The 27387-nt window shown below is 38.1% G+C and overlaps 1 protein-coding gene across 5 annotated transcripts in view; it reads right to left on the bottom strand.

The window, feature by feature from the left end:
- AGK (acylglycerol kinase) overlaps positions 1 to 27387 on the bottom strand; it is a 97511-nt gene that overhangs the window by 8712 nt on the left and 61412 nt on the right. For all 5 annotated transcript variants that reach the window (XM_069087385.1, XM_069087389.1, XM_069087386.1 and 2 more), the window contains exons 8-13: positions 25952 to 26046; positions 21691 to 21760; positions 14536 to 14615; positions 5097 to 5154; positions 3240 to 3387; positions 2517 to 2614 (exon numbers count right to left, since the gene is read on the bottom strand). In XM_069087385.1, coding sequence (XP_068943486.1) covers positions 2517 to 2614; positions 3240 to 3387; positions 5097 to 5154; positions 14536 to 14615; positions 21691 to 21760; positions 25952 to 26046 — 549 coding nt within the window. The remainder of the gene's footprint in view (positions 1 to 2516; positions 2615 to 3239; positions 3388 to 5096; positions 5155 to 14535; positions 14616 to 21690; positions 21761 to 25951; positions 26047 to 27387) is intronic.

The following is a 27387-nucleotide window of genomic DNA, read 5'->3' as shown; positions in this document are numbered from 1 at the left end:
CAGCACCCCCTCAATTCAATTCCTGCTTTCCTGCACCAAGTTAGTTGGGAAATATTCAGGAAGACTATCACTTATCCGATGGCATGAATAACAAAATAATAATATATACAACCCTTTAAAGGCTTGCAAAGTGCTTTATACTGTACCTCCCAAGAACTCTCTAAGATAGGTACTATTATTATTGCCATTTTACAGATAAAGAAACTAAGGCTTAAATTAAGTGACTTGTCCAGGGTAACGCAGCCCCTAAGTGTCTGAGTTAGGATTTGAGCTTGGGCTCACAACTCCATGTAGCTACCATATGCAGTATTTCAAGTACCTGTGGTTCTGTCAGTTTGGGAATTCATTCTACCAACGCAGACTGTAATCTGCTTACAACTTTGATAGTTGCCTGAAGTTCAGAGAAGTAACTTACTCATGGTCATATAGATAATATAGGTCATACAAGATTTCAACCCAAGTCTCCCTGACTCATAGGACAGTTCTACCCATTATTCCACACTGTCTCTTATCAAAAAAATCCCAGTAATTACTTTATTCCTTTTCTGGGTGGGAGTGGTCAAAAGCTTCTTTGCAAGGGTCATAGTGACATCCTAAAGCATAACAAAACCAGTAACCCTAGCGAAAAAAAAAATGCAATCTATTTGATTAGGGCACACCTTGGTGTCTCTTACTTGCTGGTGCTGTGATCTCTGTACTCCAGATCTCCTATCTGCTTACTATACTGGCCTTTCATACCTTAACTTGCCTTCTACGAACTCTACTCTTTATCTGTTTGACCTAAGGTATCCGACTGATCTATGCAATCCCATTTGCTCCTGTGGAACACAACCTTGTGCTCCTCTAACCTATAAAACTTGATATATTCCTATATAATCAGATTCCTATTCTTGATTCTTCCTGACCAGCCTTATTCTGATCAGCCCAACTGCTTGGGGCTAGCAGCAGCTCTGATTAGAAATGGTAGGTCTCCTAAAGTAGAAGATGGCTCTGCTTCTACTGGCAACTGCTACACCAGGAAATGACAAGATTGAGGTCTGGAATCACCAGGGACTCCTCTCCACCCAGAAGCTTTGAAATGGTGACACTATACGTCAGATTTAAGAAGATATCACTTCAGCTTCCCAATGGTAACTTATAATCTGTCCAAAATGGTAACGTGGGCAGATGTAGAAGTTAGACAGCATCCTCTGCCTATGAAGCTAAGACAGTGGTGACAAAACTAAGGAAATATTAAAAAAATTTTTTTTAATTTTAATTTCATTTAAAATTAAGCTGCATTGACTTTTTCTTAGATGGTCTATACAAGAACGTCCATTATATCTGCACACTGGGGGCTCTTTTACTCCTCTTTCTGTGCCTGATTTTAACTTAAATTCAAATTACAATTAAAGGCCAACTTATTTCAAACAAACAAATATGCTATCTAGATCTCAATGCCACTTCTCCTTCTGCACAGATACAAACAGCAAAGATGTAAAGGTAAAGCCAACAGAGAGAGTGGGTAGAGACACAATGATAAAAAAATAAAAACAGTCTCTAAATGGTTATGTGGCACATCCTGGTAGAAAGAGGAAAATTTTCTACTCTTCCTAACTTCTAAAACACTGGTAGCCTTATATAAGAACTATTATTCATATAAATGAATAAAATGAAAGTTTATTTAAATTAGTTTTTAGACTCAACAAAAGCATATTTATCTTGATCATGCTTTTTATCCTCTTTGTTGATGGGCTAACTAGTTTGTGATGTCACTGGTTTTTACATGCGAGTCCATCTATGATGCTAATATTATCCATCACATCAAGTGACACAGAGGATATGCTTTTTCTGTTAGTTCACCAATGTAAAAAATCTAAGGCACTTTAACAATCATCTTGGAACTCTCTAAATCAGCGACTCTAAAATATATAATCTAGGTCCCTGGGCTGGATCACAATGCATATCACATAAAACTGTGTTTTAAAATTTATACTGACAAGAGTGAATTGATGGGGCTGATAGTTTATAGGGCAGCCTTCTGCTCTGTCAAAGTGGCCTCTGGGGCAGAAAAGCTGAAAACTGCTCTAAGCTAACACTTGCTAGGTCAGAATTCTTTACTAGAGCCCAAGAAACTTTAAAACAACCATCTTCCCCAGCCATATGAGGTACCATGGTATGACAGGTAGATAACTGGACTGGAAATCAGGTGATCTGGATCCTAGTCAGAGGCTTCAGAAGAAACCTCACCTCCTTAGGCCTCAGCTTTGTCACCTAGAAAGTAAAACGTTAAACTCCACGTTCCCTAAGGTTTCATCCAGCTTTGACATTCTATGCTTCCATGTCTCTCTAGCCTCATCCCACACTCGTATGTCATGGCCCCCTTATCTCCCCCCACTCCATCCTGACCCTTTCATCTCTATCCTTTCACTCATTTACATGGGAGAAACCAAAATATTGAGTTGTAGAAAAACCAAGTGGCCAATGATGCCTCACTTAAGGACACAAAATCCTAATTTACAACATGACCCTCTTACCGTCAGGTCAGGTCGACTGTTCCGTGTTGTGATGGATAATTCAAGGGTGGACAGCTGCACTTCTTTCCATTCCTCTGGCTTTACCTTCTGGGAGATGGCTGTGTGAATCCATTAGGCACAGGTCAATTACTTCCATTAGTGCTCCACTACTACCAATGCAAAATAAATGGCTGGGGCTGTCAGCTGCTCAGCTCTACTTCATTCTGCTTCCTCTGCTTTATTTATTGCACACCTCTCATACACGGAGGAAAGGGAGAGCCAGAGTCACTGTGGAAGACCCATGCAGGAAACATTCCAACCAAGAGCAGCAGAAAAAGGAATAAAGAAAAGGGGACCCATTCTTTGCCACAAAAACAAAACAACACATGAGGTTCTTACTGCCATTCATCGGGCTTAGCACACTGCCATGTAATGAATACTGCTGGGGCAGACAAGAACTCAGACCAATTTATTTGGCAGTTGGAGTCCTGTGCTGACTAGAAGCAGAGAAAGAAGACCTTTGAAGGTCTTTCCCAGATTGAGCAATGTCTCTATATTTACTTTTGGAATGCACGCTCCTCAAGGTAAGGGACTGTTCCACTCTATTTGTATTTCTTACAGCCAGCACAGTGTCTGTACATAGTAGGCACATAATAAATGCTGACTGACTGATTGGGGAAACTGTTTGAGGGCACTTCTGAATAGAAAGAGGGTATCCCAGTCCTCTAAAATAACATCCCTCACCATCCTGAGAACGCGTCCAGTATGATGCAAGCCTTCGGAATATCCTCCTGTATAAAGCAGGCCTGGGAGGCTTCTCTTCTGGTTCACTGGGTGGCCTCTCAGTGGGTCCCACATACGAGATGGAGGCCTGATGTGTCTGAGGCCACTCCTAAATTAACACGAAGATTAAAAAAATGCGGCAAATGACAACTCCTGGAAGATCTTGGCTAGAAAGGTAACAATCCCCTCTTCTTCCCTGTGAAATCTGTGGCCCTACAAGGAATTTGAAGACTGAATCCCTAAAGCTGATTCCTCATCACAAAGAGATTTAAGGAATCCTTCCTTCAAACCAACAATTTAGTACATGACAGTCTTTCTTTTTAGGACAGGGAAAAACCATGAAGATTATACACCAAGAAGACAAAGCTAATAGTACTAAGTGTGTGGAGAGAATCATTCCATTGCAAATTCAATTCACATATACAGATGCTAAAAAAAAAAAAGTACTGAGTTACATCAAGGATTATAAGGGAAAGACAAAGACAGTAATTTTCTGCTTCCAAATCCCTAATTAGGCCATCTCGGGTTTCATTTGTCTCTCACAAATTAGCCTTTGAACTTCTGAGTTTAGCAGAGCTGAGTGGTGTGTGTGTGTGTGTGTGTGTGTGTGTGTGTGTGCGCGCGCGCGCATGCGCCTGTAAGCAGCATTTAATAAAATGTTCTAATATTAAAAAAAAGAAATCCTTAAAAGAGTCACTTGGGCTCAAGAATTGAAGAGCGTCCCAGGCAAAGATATCTCATGTTTCCTTTGCAGAGAGATAGGAACTAGACCTGTGATTTCAGGGCTAGAGACTAAGGAAACTCCCTGATGAGAAACTTCTTTTTTCACCAGTGCAGGCTGGCACCTTCTCTGCAAATGATAAACTCAGAGACCTGCCTGAGCATTGGGAGGGTAAGTGACTTACTGCCACCAAAATCTCATACTCCAGATAACCCTTTGTGGCCTCAGATCCTACAACTTTATTTCCTTCCTCCACATAAACAGCTTTTTAACCCTGCCTCATCTATAGAAAGCAATTTCTTAATCCTTATTGAGTCATGGACCCTTTTGTTAAAAGTTTGTAGATCCTTTCCCAGAGTGTTTTTAAATACATAGGATTAAAAAAAACCTAATTATACTGAAATATGGTTTCATTGATATGAACTATATTAAAATTATACATATATTTTGAAGTTCACAGATCCCAGGTTAAAAGCCCCTGATATAAATAAAGTCTTCTGTAACTACCTCTTAAGAAACGTGTCTATTTCTATCCAGATTTTACAATCTAAAAATCCAGTTAGTTATTTTGACTCTCCCTTCACACATCAACTCACAAAAGGCATTTATCCTTTTACTTATAGATAATATTAACAATATATGTCTATCCCAATTTGAGATCTGTTCACAACAGAGATGCTCACCTAAACCACAAATGTAGACAAGTCTGTCTAGGTATATATAGCCAGCCACAGAAAGATTGGTACATATACATTAATATACACACATTTTTCCAGATACATAGATATCTACACAAATATAAGTCAGCATGCTTATGATTTCTACAACAGTAGAAAGTAAATGAATGAGTAAATGCATAGTGTTAGAAGAGTAGATGGGGGCAGGGGTGAAAGTGAATGGGTAGGTATGAGAGAAGACAACTTGTTAGCAAAAAAGACTGTATTTCCTGTTTTGGAGATGCAGTCTTGTACATATGAAGTTCCCCTGCAAAATGAGATGAAATATGTCCTGTTCACCCCCATTTCCCTTTTCTACTACAAACAAAATGAGAAAACATCCTTCTAATTGTAATTTTCCAAGTTTTGTGTTTTATTTACCTTAAGAGTACTAAAAAAGTGAGCAGCTTTGGTTTTTAATGGTCCAAGATACCAGTACCTGAAACAGAACAAGATGAAATTCTGATTAGAAAATATGATCAGCAACATTTCCAAAAGTCCTACCCATCTTATTGCACCATTCAAACATAAACGTACACAGTGATAAGTACCTCAAGACTCTAATGGTTAGAGGGACATACCTAGACCCAAAGTCAGAAAAATGAACTTGTATCAGTAAAAAAAAAAAAGAATTATAATCTTTTCCTAGCATGTATGGGTCAATAACGTATTTCTACATGATGAGAGGTCAGTCCAGGAGAATTAAGGGAGGACATGGGCAAGAGGGCATAGAATGGAAAGGCTTGGCTGAGCTGTGAACTAAGCCATTAGAAGCCCGAGGAAAAGGCAGATGATCCACTGAAGGACAATGGAGAAGGCAGCAGTGTCTTTGTACTGAGGGCAAGCCCATTCGAATTACTGCTGTTAGTACTAATCTAATGTGCTGGAATGGAGGACTGAGCTACAGTCTAAAATGGTATGTGATGGGCTGCAGGGAGCGGTGGCCAGCAACAGGGCTTGAGAGGTTCCCAAGACAGATCCTTATTTTAGAGTTCATAAATAACAAACTTCTCACTCTGCATTATCTGCCCTTGATAGAACTCAGCTGACACTTACTGAACCCCTAATAGTGCTCAGAATTGTGCCAAATGCTGTGGGTTACAAGAGGAATTTGTGACTTGATCCCTGCACTTGAAGGAACTTATAATCATATCAGGGAGATAACATACATAAAATATGTAATAATAAAAAATAAATAATATTATGATATAATAAATAAATGATAATTTAAAAAGAGAACAACACTGGAAAGTATGTGATTATGAGAGAAGTGAGCAAAGATCCCCCCCCCCCCAAAAAAAAAGAACTCCAGGCACTGACTTCTGCTATTTTATTGTGAGCAGAAGGACACAATTGCAGCAGTTAGGGTCCTTCAGGTTCTCATTCTCAACTCTTGGAACCAAAAGATTTAGTTACTGAAGGTAGAGGATCCTAGAGTTCTGGGAAAATCCTGTTTCCTGTGTGGTCCAACAGGCAGATTTCTTTAAGTGAGACCAACTATAATCCATCTCCAACAGCTAAGAATACACATTTTCCCCAATAAGTATATTAATTCTTTTTGTATAACCACCTATGTTTTATGAATAAGCATCTTTCTTTTCTTTGTTTCACACTGTTACTCTGAATAATGTTTAACTTATGAAAGCTGCCCTAAAAATCTCTATAAAGAGACCCTTATGTAGTCATGCTCAGAGTAGACTGTTGGCCCTCAGAATCTGCCCTGGCTGGCTAAAAGAAATGGCTACTTGTTTCACTCTTGGTTGACTCTTTACTGCTATTATGTGACCCTGACCCAGACTGGTGAGGACAACTCTTTGGAGTCCCTTCAAAATTCCATTACATGATAAAGCACTAAAATGAATATAATCCTGTGCCTAAGTAAGTGGTACAAACATTAAATGCCAAGGATTTCAAGAAGGGAAGGGTAATGGAAACTTTAAGTTATTAAGAAAGGTTTAAAGGAGAAAGAGGAACCTGTGACAGGTGCAGAGTACTGGAGGAAAGCTGCTCTGAGGGCTTTATAGCCTTAGGAAAAGAAGATGAGAAAAGGTCATAAGCAAGTGGGTCTAAAACAGACCAGAGTAAAGCCAGAGACAAGCATACAATAAGAATTAAGGGCCTCCTAAGGAAAGGCCAGGGCACCCTCACAGAAAGGATTTGCCCTTAAGGAGTTCATAGACCATGGAGGAATAACAAGAGATAAGATCAGGCAAGTAGGACAGGACCAGATTATGGTGGAGTCTTTAGCCGCCTCCAATTCAAAGTGAAAAAAAGAAGTTATGAACTGATCCATTAGGGAATGGAAAACTACAAAAGTTCTTTAATCAGGAGAAAGATATGATCCCCATTGATGAGAAAGCGAGGATCTTCCCTCTATTCTTGAATAGGTAAGCTCTCCAGGTTATATAGTTTGTTTCCTACAAAAATTCTATTTCTCCAATTGCAAAACAAGTAAACTTTCCCTATTTCCCTGTTAAAGTTTCGAATTTCTAAAATGCCAAGTCCCCTCACATTCCAATAGCTATGACTTAGCACTATGCAATTCTTCAGCAGGCTAGGAAGCAGTTCTGTCATTCTGGTTTTTTTCCATTGAACAATCAGGGCATTTTAGTTAGTGGACAGTCCCATTTAAGATGTTAAACTGGATATCAAGCAGCATCCTAAAATGCCCTGATCAGACAGCTGTCACCAGATGGAACATGGCCGCCTTCCCAGCCAAGTCTATAGGCTGTTTCTATCGGCACTGAGCTGTATCTGCGCTACGTTGGTGATTAATACATCTTGGCAGCTGTACCATTTGCCCACTCTCACATTTCTCAAAAAGGCTACCAACAAGTTTTATATGTTCTGAGATGCTGAAATTTGGTTTCGTATTAAACAGAAGGTTTTATAAAATAATAATAAAAAAAACTGTAGTACAGGTGCAAACAAAAGGATGAGAAATATATACAAGGATGATGTACAGAATGTAACAATGCTGCCACAACTAGATAGAGTGAGGGAGCACGAACAAACTACTTGGCAGACTTTATGTCTAGAAGCAGAAGACGTACAAAGACACAGCTCATTATTCAGTTCATTTCAACAGCTGTTGTTAAGCACTCACCAAGTACAAATCTGCCCCCCTAAAGTCTGGGGAATAAAAGACAAAATAATCAAATAGCCCCTATCAGGCAAGAGGAGAAAGGAGAAGTAGTGACAATACGGAAAGCTGAGGAGAAAACACAAACAAAATAGAGTTACTTTGGGAAGGAAGAGGCACTAACACCTGGGGAGGGAGATCTCCAGGGGCTTCTGTATCAGGAGCTGGGATTTTAGTCTAGCCTTGAAGGGACTAGAAGTGAGGCATGAGAACATTCCCAGGCATGACAGACTGCCGGTTCAATGTCAGACACAGGAGGTAAAACGCTGTGCAAGGAGAAGTGCAAGTTAGTTTTGCTGAAAGTGTAGTATGTGTGAGGGACAGTGATGGGAAGCCAATCTAGAAAGACAAGCAGGAGTGAGATTGTGAAGGGCTTTAAATGCCAAGCAGAGGAGCTGACTGGTGATCCTAGAGGCAATAAAAACTGAAGCTTCCTGAGCAGTGGAATGATGCAGACAGCCCTGTGCTTTAAGAGTACTGAGTTGGTCTCCATATGTGAGGATTGAAGAGGGAGGGGAAAGAAGCAGGAAGCCCACTAAGTGGTGGAGTGTGTTTGTGCGTGCCTGCGTGTGCATGTGTGTGTGTGTGTGAGAGAGACACACACACACACACACACACACACAGATGCTGGGAAGACCCAAGGATAACTCCGAGGTTGTGAATGTGGATAAGTAGATAGTGTTATCCTCTACAGAATGGGTAATTTAGAAATAGGGGTAGGTTTTGTGGGGAAAGACCAAGTTTCATTTTTGACATGATAAGTTTGAGGTGCCTCTGGGACATCCAAGTGGTGATATTTTGTAGTAGTTGATGAAACAAGACTCAAGTTCAAGAAAGGAAGGGGGGCTGTTGGATATGGAGATTTGGGAGTCATGTGCATAAAGGTAATAACTAAATGCACGGGAACTGATTAAATCATTTGATACTGTTCAGTTGTTCAGTCATGTCCAACTTTTCATGACCTTGTATGAGGTTTTCTTAGCAAAGATACCAGAGCAGTTTGCCATTTCTTTCTCTGGTGGATTAAGGTCAACAGGATTAGGTGACTCACCAAGGGTCACAAAGTTAGTGAGTGCCTGAGAATGTATTTGAATTCAGGACTTCCTGACTCCACAACCAGCACTATATCCACTGAGCCACCTACCTGAAGGTAAAGAAAGAGAAAAGAGAGGATCTAGGACACAGACCTCAGATATGCCCAAGCAAAGCTGGCAGGAGCTACATAGTAAGTCAGCAAAGAAAACTGAGAGGGAGTGGTCAGACAAGTAAGGGAAGAATCAGAATAAAGTAGCATCACAAAAACTCAAAAAGGAGAAAGTAAGCAGGAGGAGAAAGAGGTGCCAACCATGTCAAATGCTGCAGAGACCAGGAATAATGAGAACTGACAAGAGACTATAAAATACAGCAGTTAATTAATAAAATGTTAACTATGGAGTGAGCAGTTTCATTGAGTGGTATAGTCTGGAGATTAATTGTGAGGGATGGAGAAGTGGGAATTGAGGAAAAGGAGGTGAGAGCAGACAAATGTTTCTATGAATTTGGCTGTAAAAAGGAAAAAATAGGTATAGGACCAATGCTTTAGGGAGAAGTAGAGTCAAGTAAAAGGGATGATTTTTTTTCTTCAAGTATTAGGGAGAACCATATTTGTAGAGATAGAATGAAGATGGGAGGAGGAATGATGAAGAGAACCAAGTCCCTAAGAGTGTGAAGAGACAGGCTCAGAAGCATAAAGACAAGGACTGACCAAGTTAACCTCTTCCTCAGAGACTAGGCCAAAGGAGGATAGAAGGGTTAAGTGAAAAGAGATTTTGAAGTGCAGGAGTTGAGGAGAAGAGGGAGTTTATGATGGATGATTTCTGTTTTCTCAGTAAATATGGCAGGAGATAATGATGGAGGTGGTCTGAGAAGAAAAGGCTGGGAACAAATACTGTGAAGAGTGTGAAAGTCAGTCAAGGAAAAATAAGAGAACTACTTTGCTATAGTGAGAATCCTTTTGAAATTAGACAAATTTGTAATGAATCAAGTCAGCAGTCAGTTCATTTTCTCCAAAAACGTTTGGCAAACAAGAGTTAGAATGCAGAAGGCAGATAGTGAGAGTGGCTGGGTGAAACTGCTGATAGGACAGAGAGGGACGCAGAGACAGCTGATGATACGGGGATGACTGAGTCAACCACAAGGTCAAGTCTGAAGAAAAGGAAGAAAGGTCAGAACAAGGGTGACAGGCTGGGAATATGGGAAGTGCAAAAGAGACTGTAAGTTATAGTGACAATGAAGGCTAGACTTAGGAGGCAGAAGGAAAGATCAAAAGGTAGGTTATGACTGGGGAGAGAAATTCTACTTATGGAACATGGAGATGAAACAATTATGAGGGAACAAGGGTATGGTTATCCTTGCAAGTACTAAGACAGAGGGAAGGTAAAAGTTCACAGGAGTTCAGAAGAGAGATTAACTGGGAGGCCCAAGTACTTTAGGGGAGACAGACATGTATAGTGAAGTATGCAAGTAAAACCATAGCAGTCTGGAAAGAAAGGGAAACTGTGAACCACATAGTGAACCTCAGAAAACCTGTGAGTGGAAATTGCACTGGTTCATAACAAAGGCCATAGTAAACCTCAAAGGCAGAGAGTTCTGTGTGAATGTAGCAAAGAGACAGCCTACAAATTCTACTGCTCCTGGCAGAGGCATGAGAGAAAAACCACTCAGCCCTAGAGAGGCTATTTAGGCAAGGCTACAACGCTACTTTTCTCTGTGTTACCTGTACAGCTTGCACTCAGATTCCCCCATAAAGACTTTAAGGTTGTCCTTGTTTTTTTTCTCTCTAACTTAACTCTCACATCTGATCGGTTACCAAGTCCTGTCAGGCCACCTCTATAATCTCACACAATCTGCCCCCTCTTCTTGGGTCTTACAGCCACCACCCCAGGACAACTCCTTGGATCCTTGCAATAACCTGTCAACAAGCCTTCCCACCTTTCTTCCTTCCCTGCTATGATGTGTCTTTCACATCACTGCAAGAATAAATTTTCTTAGTAGTTAACATAGAAAACAAACCCACAAAAATCATCAGTCTTTCCATATGTTACTAATAAAACTTGGCAAGATGATACTGAAAAACAAAACAAAACAAAACCCAACCCTCTTCAAAGTAAATATGGTAACTACAAACTACTACAAAGTAATTTTATTCAGATCATATAAGTATCTGAGAGCCTATCTACCAACATGCTCAGGACATATGATGACACCAACAAAATACTTTTTACTGGAATAAGAAAGAAATAAGAAAGTATTAAATAACTGGAGAAATATTAATTGCTCATAGTTGATTTGTGCCAGTATGATAAAAAAAAAACACTGATACTATCTAAAACGAATTTACAAAGTTAATGCCATACCAATTAAATTACCAAGAGATTATTTTACAGAAATAACAAAATTCATTTGGAAGAACAAATGGTCGAGAATCTTAAAAGGGATATATGTGTGTGTGTGTATTTTTTTTTTTTTGCTTTTTGGAGGGCAACTTGGGTTAAGTGACTTGCCCAAAGTCACATGGCTATTAAGTGTGTCAAGTCTCTGAGGCCTGATATGAATGAACTCAGGTCCTCCTGACTCCAGAACCGGTGCTCTATTCACTGTGCCACCTAGCTGCCCCTAAAAGGGATATTTTTTTAAAAGTGTGTGTGTTGGGGGGAACCTAGCAGTACCAGATCTCAAACTATACTATTAAGAAGTGATCATCAAGAGATCTAGTCCTTGCTAAAAAATATAAAAACTGACCAGTGGAAGAGATGAGATAGTCAACACCATCTAGAAACAACTGAATATAGTAGTATAGTGTTTGATAAAACCAGGGACACTATTACTGGGTAAGGACTCTCTATATAACAAAAATTACTGGGAAAAACAGAAAGCAGTTCAGAAGAAATTAGGTCTAAATCTGTAGTTCTAACCCTGGGATCTGTGAATTTGTCTTAAAAATGTATTTGGTAGCTCTGTTTCAACATAACTCATTTAATCTGTAATCTTATGTATTTTATTTTATACATTTAAAAATATTCTGAGAAGGGGTCCAGAGGCTTCACCTGACTGCCAAAGAAGTCTCTGACACACACAAGCAAGTTAAGAACTCCTGCATTAGACAACTACACTATGCCATGAGCCATCATAAATTACAAATGCATAAATAATTTAATGGTCATATCATTAAAATTTAGAGGACAAAGGAAGGAGATATGTTTTATTACTATGACTGGGAGAGATAGAGGGGGATAATTCTTACCTAAGTAAGGGAAAGAGATGATCATGAAAGACAAAATGAACAAACGTGATTACAAAGATAAAAGGGAGCAAAGTAAGTTGGTAATAATAGATATGGAGGAAAAGGGAAGATGTTTACATTTTATTCACTGAAATTAAACATCAGATGGCTCCTAAAGTTTAGAAGACTATCAAGTTTTCAATAAAACATTTGATTTCTAAAAGACAAAAAAAAAGCTTTCACTTGCATAGATTTGGTCATGTTATTCATTTCTTTCGAAAACTTGTGTGGTAATGTTATTGCACCATGAGAAATGGCAAAAGTAACGGTTAAAAAAACCTGGGAATACTTCAACCCTGAAAAAAAAACAACCTGGGAAAACTAGTATGAACTTAAGTACAGTAAAGTAAGCAAAACTAAGACAAATCATACAGTAACAACAATACTGTAAAGAAAAACAAAAATGAAAGACTTATGATAAAACTCGGATAACTGCAGTAACCAACCATGACTCCAAAGGACTTATAATGAAGTACACAACCCATACCTCCTGAAAATGGGGTCATATATTCTGGGCATAGAATGATGTGCATGTGTATGTATATGTGTGTATGCATGTGCATTTTTATGTATAGATAAGGATATATAGATATATATGGGGGCAAATGTATGGATCTGCTTTGCTTCAATGACTATTTTATGGATAATTTTTTTTTAAGGGAAGTTTGTGGGTGGGAAGAGAGGAGAGCTGAGCATAGACATTTAAAAAAAAGAAAGAAGGTCATTGAAGCATTTTTAAAAAATACATAAAAAACTGAAGTTTTTAAGGAAATACAAAGACTGCTCTGGAAGTGACATACTGAATTATCATATACTTAAACAGCAAGCTACATGTAATGAATATTCTCAGTTTCAGATATAATCCTCTTTTTTCAGTTCTGCTTTATTTAGGGAAATATTCTTTTTTGGTTTGGTATTCATTAAATTCAGAATAAAAAATAAAATTAAAAAAACCTCTTCAGTGGATCCCTATTGCCTACTGAATAAATCCATACTTCTCTGTTAGCTGCTTTTAAGACCCTCAATATTCTGGTATCAGTCTTCATTTTCCCATCTCATCTTCTGTTATACCTCCTCTATGACGGACCCAGCAAAATCAGACTACTCTCTTTTTCATGAAAACACTCTTACATTTTCACATCTTTCCTAACATTCTCCCCTAGTTGTGGAATTTTTGCTTCTTGAAAAATACTTGTTAAAAGCACAGTTCCAATGTCATTTCTAACATGGAGTCTTCCCTGAGCACCTGATTAGTAACACCACCATCTCTAGGACCTCTTACACCACTCTATTTTACATTTTTCATACAATATTGTTTAATTCTCTATGTTTGTGTCCCATCCCCTACTACACCATAAGCAACATGAAGGCTGGCCCCTGTCTTAGCTGTGCTTTTATCTCTCCCAGAACTGAGGACAATGCTTTTATGTAGCAGATGCTTAGCAAATGTTTATTGACTAACTGCAACAATTCTATAGTCCCTAATGATGAGATCTCTAGAACTGATTTCATTTTCCATGAGAGATCCATGATACTTCCACTTTATTTCTATAACAGGCCATTACATTACTAAACAATTCCTCTTTCCTCACCCTCCAAGGTGAGGATCTCTTCCTCTGCCAGTGCAACAAAAAGGGTGCTGCTTTTGGAGAAGCCCTTCTTTCTACCCACTGGTGTAGAAATAAGACCTATGAAGTGCTTCCCTTTTGCCAATCAGACCATAAAGACACCATGATCATGGCTCCAAACTCAGACATTCTTACCCTCAGAAAGCCTGTATTTAAATAGCGAAATCTATTGCCTTCCTCAAACAACATCAATCCTGTAAAGTTAATGAACTAGGAAGCTCTCCTTATCTTCTTTGCATTAAGGATGGCCAACCCCAACAAAAATAACCTTTACCCTTATAACTCAATTTAATGCAACTGGGAAATAAGATATACAGGTGATGGGGTTTAGAAATTTATCTTGCCCTACAGGAAAATAGAAAAGGAGATAAAAAGTCGGGGTGGGGGGGGGAGGCAGTGATAGCAGGGAGAGCAGACTGGTGGAAGAGGTAATCAGAATGTATGCTGTCTTGGGGTGGGAGGAGGACAGAGATGGGAAGAAAATTTGGAACGCAAAATCTTGTGGAAGTGAATGTTGAAAACTAAAAATAAATCCATTAATAAAACTTAACTTAGAAGTCTGCCAAATGGGGTGAAAAAAGTCACAAAATGAAGCATGGTATCTCTAAAACCCTAAATGAATAGAATCTTTTTTTAAAAAAAATTATGATCATATCACTCAATGAAAACCCTAATAAGGAGAATACAAATAAAGAAAAATCACATATTTGTAAAATAATACTACATTACTTGCTAACTTTGACTCCTGCATCTCTGTAGGATCCCCATCTGAGACCAGATAATGCAAACACTGGCTGTTCCTTTTCCCCCTGGAAGTTAAGTAAACACAGAAAATGAAAGTTAATGATTCCAACAAATGCAATCATACTAACATAATTTAAAATTTTTTTAACAATCATTCTTTGAGGGGGGGGTCCTAAATTCTTTCCCTCTCTCCTGTTCTCCACCACCCATTGAGAACGAAAGCAATATGACGCCCATTATACATGTGAAGTCATGCAAAACATATTTCTATATTAGCCACAATATAATTTTTTTGTTAGTATGCAGATAGTATTCTTGATTTTTAAAAATCATAACAAAAATATGAAAATCCCTTTCATATTGTAAAGAAATGAGATTACTGCTCTGCATGATGGATAAGACCCTCAAAACAAGTCATACTTTCAAAAAGGGCCAATCCTTGGTAATTCTAACACAGGGATCAGTCAACAATGGCTTGTTGCTACCTTCAGACTCTAAAGCAAAAAAATGGTTTTACAATACTTATTATTTTATGTACAAATAAAGAGTTGAATTTATCATAGCTTCTTTTCTTTCATCTACCTTTTAGAAGGACAAAGTTGATTGGAGCCTGCCATCTTTATAAGTCCAGGAATTTAGTAATAGGATCAGAGCACTGGCATGATAGAGTATCTCAGAAGACTGGCCATGATGACAGTCCTATTACCTATTATTGTTGGTGGCACACTTGTGGTTTACTACATTTCCAAGTTCTTGGAATATTTTAGGGGAAGGAGAGAGTCTCTGCAAGTATCCATAATTCCTAATAGGTTCTGAAAAGGGTTTTAGCCTTTACTATGCTACATAATAAACATTTCTAATCTAGTCTGAAGATCAAGGAAGAATATGGTAAGTTGTATGAAGGGCAGCTAGCTCAGAATGCTTTTGAGAGGAAGAAGGATGAACTCTGGAAGAGCTGCTAGGAATGATACATTTTCAGAGAAAAAACTCTTTACTATTTTTTCCAAAGAAAAAGTTCCTAGCAGTCACTATGATAGCTGTGGAACCAAAAGGTACAGAGTGAGGTCAAATCATTAAGTAGCTAGTAACAGATTAATCGAAATTCTCACCAAAAAGCTAAATTTAAATAATAATGAACTGGGAAAGTATGGTGGAAGGGGCAGTTAACCACTTTGCATTTCTAACTGGAAATATCCCTCAGAGCTGCTATCAGGGACAAACAGTTCCTGAACAGGTTTTAACTTTATAGTTTTCCACCTCATTCAAAATTGAAGAGGAAAGATTGTTGAACATTTGGGATGGCTCTTTTGGATACTAGCAGCCCCAATGGATCATGACAAAAGAGGCAGAACTATCAGCATAGACTGTTTTTGTTCCTGTTTCAGTATAAAGATATGTATGGTTACCCCTATTTCATCTTGAGATGTATAGGATGATTTCCTGGGAAGGAAAGATGAGGGGAGCAGATGGGAAGATTATGTCTTGGTTGACATGAAAGTAAGATACCATGTAGAACAGAAATTTAGGGTGAGTCTTAAGAAAAGTATAATTGCAGAAGAAAAGTCATATTTGAGATTCACCTAATAGGGGCTTTAATTTGAGGATACCTTTGGAGATAGAAAAAATTAAGTATGAGCAATCAACAAGGCTTCTTCTCCCTGAGGACATAGAAAAACAGTAGTGACATGAACTTGATAAAATGAACCTCTGGTCTAGAAATATTCAGTAATCAAAGATAAATGATATGGACTAAATCCTACAGAAAGACTAAAGATGGGTCCAAGGTACAGGAGAACCATTCTTATATACACCACAACTGGTTTTTGGGCTGTTTCATTCTTTGTTTTTTAATATTTTATTAAAAACAAAAACTAGAACCTAAAGGCATGCATGTCCTTCTACTGGGAAACGACTAAACAAAATATAATAGTACATATCATGGAATACTATTATGCCATAAGAAATGATGAAATGGACAAATTCAGAGGAAACTGGGAAGGCCTATATGAATTGATTCAGAGCAAAGTAAATGGAAAAAAAGAACAATTTATATAATGCCAAAAAAGTTGTAAGGAAAAACAACTTTGAAAGATTTAAACTCTGATTAATCATAAGTCCAAAAAAATAAAGATGAAACATACCACTCACTCCTGACAACAAGACTGAAATCTATTTTCAGATATGGCTAACACAGGAATTCGGTTTGCTGGACTATGGCTATTTATAGACGGCTTTATTTTCAAAATTTGCTCAATGAAAGAGAAATAGTGGGGAAGGTCAGATTAAATTTTTTTTAAATGTTGCTAATTGAAAAAATAAACAAAAACAAAAATTCTTCTTGAAATCACAGGAAGAAAATGCAGGCCACATTAAAATTATTGGGAGAGAAGGAAAATATAGTATGAATTTCAATAGTAATCTTTGATTATAGGCTAATTTTGATGCCTCATCATGATGTGAAGATAGATGACTCTGTATTCTTGAAGGCTATGACAGTGAAACTTAAGTCACAGCGGTACTTGCTTACCCTAAGCTTGAGTCTGGATCTGGGGATGGGCTGTGTGTCTACTATCTGAGGCCCAGACTAGCTAAATACTGAAAAGCTCATCAGCAAAAGGCTAATGACCCAGTGATAAGTTATTTTGGCCACAGCATCTTATCTCCTAAGGCTTATATCCTAAAGCTTATATTTGAGCTATATCAATGGAGGAGGTGCCAACTGTGAACTTATAGATAAAACAAATGGACAGTGTGAAATATTGAAGGAAAAAGTATCATTTTTAGCAAGAGAAAACATTTTCAGTAACTGTCTCCTCTGAAGAGAATCTTAAGAAAGAGTCAAGTATAATGGGATCTAATTCAGTATTAAAGGAATCCAGGTCTCAGGTCCTCTACTTTACCTTATGAGAAAGGGTAGCATTTTGTACCAGTTTGTCAACATACAAAGTTGTTTTTGTGTGTAAAGGTCTGTTCCTGGGAGTGGGGTCAAATTTTCCTTGAATCTAGGTTTGCTTCCAAAGGATTCCATTCTGGGAGAAGTGATCCCTTCTCTTTTAACTAGGTACAAAGAACCCACTGCATAGGTAAAGGAAAATATACCAGACATAGTCAGTCAATAAACATTTATTAAATGTCTACAAAGTGTCAGGCACTGTGCTAAGTACTGGGGATACCAAGAAATACAAAGGATAGTCCATGCCCCCTAGGAGCTCACAGTCTAATGGGAAGAACATGAAAATATATACAAACAAGACTTACACACGATAAATTAGAGATAATCAATAGAAGAAAAAAAAACTAGCCCTAAGGGAGATCTGAAAAGGCTTCTCGTAGAAGGTAGGATTTTTAATAGGAACTTGAAAGAAAGTAGGGAAGCCAGAAGGCAGAGATGAAAAGGGAGAGAATTCCAGCTATGAGGGACACACAGTGAAAATGCCTGGAGGTAGGATATGGAGTGTCTTCTGTGAGGAACAGTAAGGAAGTCAGGGACACTGAATCAAAGAGTACATGGCAGGGAGTGTGAGGTAAGACCCCTTTGAAATGTGGGAGGGGGCCAGGTTATGAAGGGCTTTGAAAACCAGAGGTTTCTATATTTGCTTCTGGAGGTGAGATGGGGGTGGGGGCTCATAGTCAGACCTCCTCTTTAGAAAAATAGCTTCAATAGCTGAGTAGAGGAGGATGGACCAGATGGGGGAAGAGACTTGAAGCGGAAGAAAACCAACCAAAAGGCTACTGAAATAGTCCAGAGAATCAGGTGTTAAATGCTGTGAAGGAAGAATCGCCAGGACTTGGTATCAGAATGTACTACATGGGGAAGAACAGTGATGAAAATCAAAGTTCTAAAATTATGAGTAGAAGAACACATATGTGCTATAGTGTTAGATGTATACACTGAGGGCATGCCATTTAAAAACATTCCTTTAGCACAGGGAGGTTCAGATCCTTCAGTGGATTAATCACCTAGTCCATCAAACCTGAATCGCTTCTGGGAAGGCTGAGCAGTAAGAAGAAAGCCAGACTGTACAAACAGCTAGTCCCTATACGGGAAAAACCATGGCAGGCACCAGGTTAAGAGGTAGATTCACTGTAATGACTATTTAACAGTAAATGAACACTACTTGGAAGTCAGATCTGCTCATCCACAGGTAGATTTTTTTATTTGGGGAGCAACAACACAACCACTCTCTGTTAAAGGAGAAATTAAGAAGAGTTCCCGTCCAAACTTCTCCAATACTATTTCAGAAATTGCCTCCAGGTTGTCTTTGCTAATGAAGTTGAATATTTTTCAACAGAAGGTTGCAGGAAAATGACAGAAGGGGAATGAGATATTGACTGAAGGAGGGAAGGTGAGAAGATGCCTCTGAGGTTCTAAGTTCAAGCATTACTTTCTTGGGCTGAAGATGACTATAGCCCTGACTTGGAGAAGATGAGCCTTCTAAATGGTTGTGCAGATACCTAGGGCTGGAGTAGAGGAGATCCTGGGCCTGGGAGATTCTTAGCATAACTGGTCTTGGAAGACTTCACCCTGGATTAAGAAAGGGAGAATGATACTGACCTACAGATATTCCCTCAGGACATAACCTTTCAAGCAGCAGTGATACTGGATACAATACTTGTATTCCCTTGAAGTCTGAAAATTTCTTATTGAGCATGAATCATATCTTACTCATCTTTCTAGACTCTCAGGGCACCTAGAGGGTTGAGCAAGGGCAGACCTTCACCTTTAAAGAGTTTATATGAATTGAACAGGGATACTTCACCTGTTATGGAGCAGTTAGGTGGCAAAGTGGCTAGAGCACTGGGCCTGGAGTTAGGAAGACCTGAGTTCAGATACTTATTAGCTATATGACCCTGGGAAAGTCATTTAACCTTGTTTGCCTCAGTTTCCTCATCTGTAAAATAAGCTGGAAAAGCAAATGGCAAACCACTCCAGTATCTTTGCCAAGAAAAACCCCAAATAGGGTCACAAAGAGTCTAACAGCTGAAATAACTGAAAGTCAACAAAATTTCACCTGTTGATTAACTCCCTAAATGAACCTGGCCCAAAGGTTTAAGGAGGAATTTAGTTGAACTGAGCAGTGTTAGGGAAGGGAACAGAAATCAGCTCAGGTCTCAGGAGGAACATTCATCTATGTGTCAGGAGGACCTCAAAATGAAAAGAGGAACTAACCACTGACTGCTAAGAAATTTACCATAGTTGAAAACTACAGTCTCATATAGGTCACACCACTTCAGTGAACAGCACAAAAGCTGTGAGGAAAAAAGGAAGGAGGAGGGGGTAGGGAGGGAAATGATGCTCCATCTCGTTTTATCCTACAAGCCATTCATTCATTTATATTAAACACTTACTAAATCTAAGACACAATGATAGTGGTTAGGGAAATAAAGTAAAAAAATAAAAACAGTTCTACATGGACATAACCAGAAAGTCTCTATATGGGACATTAAAAAGAAAAGAATCAGTGGTCTTAACATCTACATTTCAGGTACAATAATAATATTAATAATAAATGTTGATGCCGGCTAATATTTATATAGTGCTTTTAAGGTTTGCAAAGCACTTGACAAATAAAAACTTATTTGATCCTCACAACAACCCTGGAAGACAGAAGTTGTTATTTCCCCATTTTACAGATGAAGAAACCAAGGCAGGTGTCTGAGGCAGCATTTGAACTCAGGTCTTCCTGACTCCAGGTCCACTGCTCTATCCATTATGTCACTTAGCAAGGATTCTACTCATATCATGTACCATACTATTGACCTGACGGGGACAAAAAGTCTTTTACTCAACTGCAATACCTTCCAGCGAATTCTTAACTAACTAAATGCCTAATTAGAATTTAAAAGGACTATATAGTTATATTGGGGGAAGGGGCAAGGGGTGGCACAGAGAGAAGGAGGCTGCAGGTAGAGAAAGGAATAGCAGTTAGATAATTTATCTTCCTAATCTACAAAGAGATTGGTCCAGGAAGTCAGGTCAAATTTATTTTAGCTGGGTGCAAAAGCAACCAAAGTAGACTGGAATTTGATATTTTCTGAGGCTCTAAGAAGTGTTTTGTGCATGTTCTTTACTTCCTTGGTCACACTACCTGAACAAAGAGTAGTTATAAACCAAAAATGGCTGAATCAACTCCCAAAATAGGAACATTTGAAACAAAAAAAAGGAAAAAAAAAGAGACAGTGCTGAGATGATAGGTATGGTCAAAAGAGTCCCCTCTATCCTGCCTTGGCTGCAATGCCAATACTCCATCTTTGACCTCCAGACACTTCTCTACTGTATCATGTGACAGTCACAAAAAAAGAAGACTAGACTCTTCCCAGCAATGCAGGGTTATAAGTCAACTCCAAAAGACTCATGATGGAGAGAGACTGTCTACATTCAGAGAAAGAACTAGAAAGAACAGAGTTTGAATGCAGATTGAAGCAAACCACCTGCTTTCTGTCTTTTTCTTGTTTGGTTGTGTTTCCTCTTTCCCACTGTTTATTCCATCCAATACAATCCTTCTTTATAACCTGACTAACGTTTAATGTGAAACTATTTGCAGATCCTATACTTGATTGTATTGCCGCCATGGTGGGGGGTTTGAAACTCAAGGAATTGTGGAATTGAATCCTGTAAACTAAAAGTAAACAAACAAATTAATAAAGACCAAAAAGAGAAACAAAAAAAAAGAGAAAATAAAAGAACATACAGGCTTGGCTGGGGGTGGTGGCAGAAAAAGTAAAGGAGAAAAGCAAAACAAAACATTTGTACTATTATCTCAAGTAGGCAAAATAAAAGAGCCACATGAAACGTCTGAGAGCAGATCCTAACTTCCTTTGTAACTAGCAGCATTTTTAAAGTATGCTTTCATCTTATCCATCATCTTGGAATAGATTTTAAACGGCCTTGAGTGCTTACTTCAGTACAGAGCACTCCTTGTACATAAACAAAGATTTGTACATCTTCAATGTATAAGCAGTCAGCTTTAAATATCAGAATAATTATGACAACTAGAAACAAGGCAATGGATTTTTAGCTTTGTCTACACATACTAGACCCTCCCTGTCACTAATTTTTTAAAAGGGAATTTCACTGATAAAAAAGGAACTTGGATATGGCAAGTAATTTCTCAGCAGAAATTCAAATGCTTTACCTACCTTGATCTGCAGCACATCAAGTGGAATAGTTTCTCCTTTCACAATGGCCAACGTGGCATCTGTTATGTGCCTAAAAGACAATCCGGTAGACATAACAATTCACATTCATGTAGCACTGTAAGGTATGCAAAATACTTTCAAGAGTTGTGACACAGGTACTGTAGTATTCTAACCATTTTACAGATGTGAAAACTGAAGTACTGAAAGAACTTGCCTATGCTCACAAACCAGGTAGGGTCTGAAAGGCAGGTTCTGAAAGGCAGGTTCTGAAGACGAGTTTCCTAACTGTACGTCCAGCATTCTATCCACTGATACACAGAAAAAGACACATGCAAAGTCTATCTAGTATGTTGGTGGTGGGAGGAGTGGTGGGGGATGGCTAGGAAATAATAAGGATCGCATATCCCTCCTAGTATTTAAACAGTCAAAAGAAAAGAACTCTACAAGGTGCCCCAAAAGTCTTAGTAAATTTTTCAGCACTAGCTTAATAGCTTAAGCAGCTATTAAGATAGCTATTTAATTAGCTTTAATAGCCTAAAACAACACTAAGACTTTTGGGATAGGCTATATATGAGGTATGATACCAGATACAAATATAGCAGAAAGACCTGATGTGGACAAAAGAATAAAGACCACTGGCTATTGAATTTATTAGCAATTAACACTATAGGAATGAAACAAAAAACATTATGATAATAAAAATAACAACAATAATAATTTTAGTTCTTTGCCAAGACATTCAAGCCACTAAACAAAAACCCCTTTAAGAGTCAGAGAATGTGAGCATAAGACATAGAAGAGTTGACGTTTCCTCCAACTACAGAATCTTCAGGACGTTCTGTTCCACAGATCTCTAGTATATACTTCCCCTTAGAGGCTAACTATCACCATTACAGGTGCATATGTGCTTGGAACTATATGCTGAAAAATCACCTTACAAGCTACAGGCAAGATAAATAATTAAGCAGTACTCATTTAAGAACTCTAGTGGACAGGTCACCATGTGGTTGTTTAGTCCTTCAGTTATGTTGCATTTAAGATGTCTACTGGACATCCAGTTCAAGTTATCTGAAAGGCAACTTGAGATGTGAGACTGGAGGTCAGCAGAGAGGTTAGGGCAGGATAGGCAGATTTGAGAAAGGTCAACATGGAGAAGGGAATGAAGGATACAAGGAGGTGATGAGATCATCAAGTGAAGTAGCCTATAGGGAGGAGGAAATAGGGCCTAAGACAGAATCCTAAGGGACACCTAAAGTTAGAGAGTGTGGTCTGGAAGAGGGGTCAATAAAAGAGACAGAGATGGGGCAGTCAGCTAGATAGGAGAACTAGGAGAGAGCAGTGCCCTGAAAACCTAGAGAGAAGAATATTATCAAGGAAGAAAGGAAGAGGTAGAGGAGAGAATGAGGGTTGAAAAAAGGCCTCAAAAAAATATTTTTGAGCAACTGCTTAAATTATAATCTGAATTCCCTAGTAGCCAGGTTAAAATTTAAGAGAGAATTCACTTTTTCTCTTGATATTTGAGAATCAAATAAATCATCCAGGTAATAGTTGATAATTGTTCCTACTTTAAGGAACATACAATGTATTTTGTGTACATTATTGATAATCTTCATGCTGATACTCTTGAGGTAAATACTACAGGTATTAGATAATGATGAGGCAGGTGAGGACAGAGGCTTAGAGGAGTGATTTCCCTAGGCCCACACAGTAATGGGCATCTGGGATAAAATACGAACCTAAATTTCTCATCCCCAAGTCACCCAATCTGTGCAGGGGCTACTTGTAGCTCATCTCCAGAAATAGAAAAAGGAGAAAGCAGTTTGGAGTTCACTTGAACCTCACTTCCTCTCTTTTGTCTTCAAGGGGCCAAATTACTTATCTTTTGAAAATAGAGCACTTAGCAGTTTAAAGTATGGGATTAGCCACTTGAAGAAAGAGGAAATTGTATAGTCACTTCAATTATGTTCATCTCAAAAACTTGCCAGAAATACTGAAAGTCCTAAAAAAATTTCATTTACCTTAAGCAAAACCTTAGGAACACTACTAGATTTAAGTGCTTAGCAGTTTTTAATTAAAAGAACTATCTTCACCTTCATGTAGAACACTGCTGTGTCTTTAAAAACTCAGGCATATCATTTAGAAATTGTTTTGTAAAGTGGAGAGCAAAATTCCATCAACTTTTGGTCTTAAGTGTCATTGTTCAGCAACTGTTCAAAGCACCCGAAAAGTAACACTGTTCAGCATATCGCCACACTTTAGTATTAAAACCAGAACGGATTTTTATAACAGGATCCTCAACTCACTTACCTGAACAACCCCGACAGTGAAGGTTCTTTTTTCTCTAAGGTAATTATAGTATAATAAATCTTGACAGCAGTGCAAAAAAGCAATATCTTGCTCTCTTTAGATGGCCTTAGGCACTTGCCATATTACCAGAGGCTGAAAACATTCTGAACCTAGACTTGGCTGACTTCATTATACAAGAGACCTGGGGTGTCCTTACAAATTAATTTTATTTTAATTTTAAAGAGTAGCAAAAGGAACAGTAATATTTTAATTACGGGATAAACAAGCCTAAAAACGGAAGTTTGTCCTTTCACCAGAGAAAGAATAGCCTTGAGCTATGAGGAATGAGGATAAAAGAACAGGTATAAAGGATAAGGATAGGTATAAAGTTCCAAAGACAAATTTTCCCTCCAAGGGAAAGGTTCTAAGTCTTTAGTTTTCCTAAATTATATGGCAAGGATATGTTGGCTAAAGCAGGTCAACTGATCAATACTGAAAGGAAGGAAAGAAAAGACCTCAAAAGCAATCAAGACCCAAACCACAGAAGACTTATGTCAGGTAAATAAACCTCTTATCAGTTCAGTGTTTTTCATCTGCCTCTCTGAGAATCTTACCTGAAGAGAACAAGCCCAGCTAACTTAACTGGCTTCTTGCATCTATCCCTGGTTTCAGGGTGGCTACGGATGAGTTGAATGCTCCCTGCTGTATTAAGGGCCAAATCACTAGAGGAATTTTAACTAAAGATATGATTTAAGTTTGTTTATCTGATAAATATCTGAGGCACTGTATGGGTGAAAGCACTTGGAGGGCAGAAAGCTTACAATGAGAAGCATTAAATGACCTAGTACTTTGTAACCACTAAAATAAACTAAAAAAAAAAAAGTCTGAAAAATAGAGAACAGTTCTGAAATTTACATAGATGCACTAACAACCAAAAGAGCACTTTAGTACATTAGGTTTATAAAACCTTTTTTTGAGGAGACAGAAGAGGGAACAGAAGGAGGACAGAAGAGTCTCTTGACTCTTACTACAAGATGCTTCACCTGATGAAAAGTTATAAAAAAAATTGTGTTTGTGATTATCATATTTTAGGGGCCAGAGTTACATTTGTCTTCTGCTGGACATACTGATTTGGCCTGCTGAAGTTACCCTTGAAAGGGAATATTAGGTTGTGAGTTCATTTGTTTATAGGATTTTATCAATGAGACCAAAGAATAGGTTTAATTCAAGCAATGGCTAATGGCTATTCACAATTCCCTGTCCATATCTTATTCACAAGAGTATATTTGGAAATGGGATCTAAAAAGATGGATCATTATTACTACCACTGAAGACAAAGCAAAAAGCACATAATAATTCCAATTCCAAGTTCTACTGATGGGGGCACCAGAAGTGTTATTAACATATACTATTTGACAGACAGGCCTTTACTCAAGCATTCATTCCTATCTCTGGCCTCAAGAACTATCTTTCCCATATTAACCCCATTCTTGATAACTAGGAGCCCACAATCTTACTAGGATATTCACAACTATTTTAATTCACCTCTCTCCCCTTCCCTGTGACTTAAAACTTTCAGTTTTGTTTATCATTTCTATAGTCTTTTTGGCTTCTACTTTATCAATTTCTCCTCTAATTTTCAGTAGCTCCTCTTTTTTTTTTTTTTTTTTTTTTATTTTGGGTTTATTCTGGTTAATTTTTAAGTGAATATTTAGTTTAATAATACTCTCCTTTTCTACTTAATAAGGTATGCTACTAGGGATATAACTCCCCCTCTAAGGAATGCCTTAGTGATAACCCAGTAATTTTGGTATATTGTTTCATCATTATTTTCTTTCACATAATTATTGTTTCTATATCTTTGATATGTGACTACAAGCCAACAAAACTTTGACACAAGCTACATAATATACGTGCGTTGTTCCTTCTATTCCCTCACATTCATTAATGTTAAATTCCCACATACACAACCTACTGGACTTTGTTTCCACTTTCAGGGAAGAGGGTATTGCTCAAACTGCAGGTCTGTCCCAGTGGGATAAATCCTATGGGAATCTTACTGAAGGTAACCTGGAGAGGTGAAGAAAAAAAAGGAAAAGAAAGGGGAAAAAATCAGGTTAAGAGCACAGCTATGTTAATTATGACAGTACAATCCCCACTCTTAGAAATGGCACCCAGGTCTCAGTAGCTGGGCATTTCTTCAAACCAGGTAATCAATGAATAATGATTTAGAATTTGGCTGAAAGATTCTGGAGAACCACGGGTGCCAACAAATTAGAAACAAGCTTTGTGAGATGAAAAGGGCCATGATCAAACAGACTGATGGAAATACACTAACGATAAACAGAAAGACAGGATCAATTAAGTACCCCCTCCTCCCAATTTCCAAATGCTGAACAGAGAATTCAAACATTTAGATTTGATTTAAAAAATCAAATCAGATGTAATTTTTATTAAATATTTTTAATTTAGAATATTTTTATTTTATTTGTCTAAATTTAAAAAATCCATGGTTCTATGAGATAGATTTGTTTAATCACTCAAGACACTGGGCAACATCTCCAGTTGTCCTGATCTCTATCTGGCCACTGGACTCAGATGGCTCTGGAAGGGAAAGTGAGGCTGGTGACTTTGCACAGCCCTCCCTCACTTAAAAACCAATTCACTTGCAAGTCATGGCATCAACTTGCTGATGTTATGGTCCTCTTTGAGAACAAAGGACAATCATTCAAAACAGAATTAAATGTGACAGAGGGGGGGTAGTGGTATAATGAAAAGAACATTGGATTTAGATTCAGAGGATTTGGGTTCAAATCCCAGTTCTGTCACTTACAAAGTGACCCTATGCCTTTGGAGCCTCAGTTTCCTCTCCTGCAAAATGAAGGGCTGTAATACATGACCTCTAAGGGCCCTCTGAGTTCTACCTGTATGATTCATGGTTATCCTTTTTGGTTAATAAAACATTTTTTTAAATAATTATTTTTCCTTTTCTACCATGAAGACTCCAATATTATAAACCAATCACAATAAACTATATGACTTGTAATATGCTACAGCAAGATGATTTAAAGTAATTAATATATACAATTCTACAGTTTACACTACTATACTCTGATGGCTTAAAACAATCTGCATTCCCACAAGCTGTCTTTGGGTCAAAAACTCTGGACCAAGGGAACCCAGAGGGTCTACGATATGACTGAATTGAATCCAACCTACAAAAGAAATTAAGTTGGCTTCTGAGGAGGCTGATAAGACACCATTTTTAGAAATATATGATACGACTGGAAGTGGCTTCCCAGAAAGCTTCACTAATAATCTAGTTGACCAATCAACAAATAGTTGAATCTCCCATTACTCCCAGTAATCAGCTTTTCATTGGTGTAATTAAATGCTGAAGAATGTTGCTTA

The sequence above is a fragment of the Petaurus breviceps genome, unplaced genomic scaffold (assembly GCF_028583685.1).
Source record: "Petaurus breviceps papuanus isolate PSGF00001 unplaced genomic scaffold, PetGlider_PUasm1.0 181, whole genome shotgun sequence".
Taxonomy (NCBI): Eukaryota; Metazoa; Chordata; class Mammalia; order Diprotodontia; family Petauridae; genus Petaurus; species Petaurus breviceps.
Note: the sequence above shows the minus strand (reverse complement) of the source record. Positions and strands in the feature narration are given on the sequence as shown.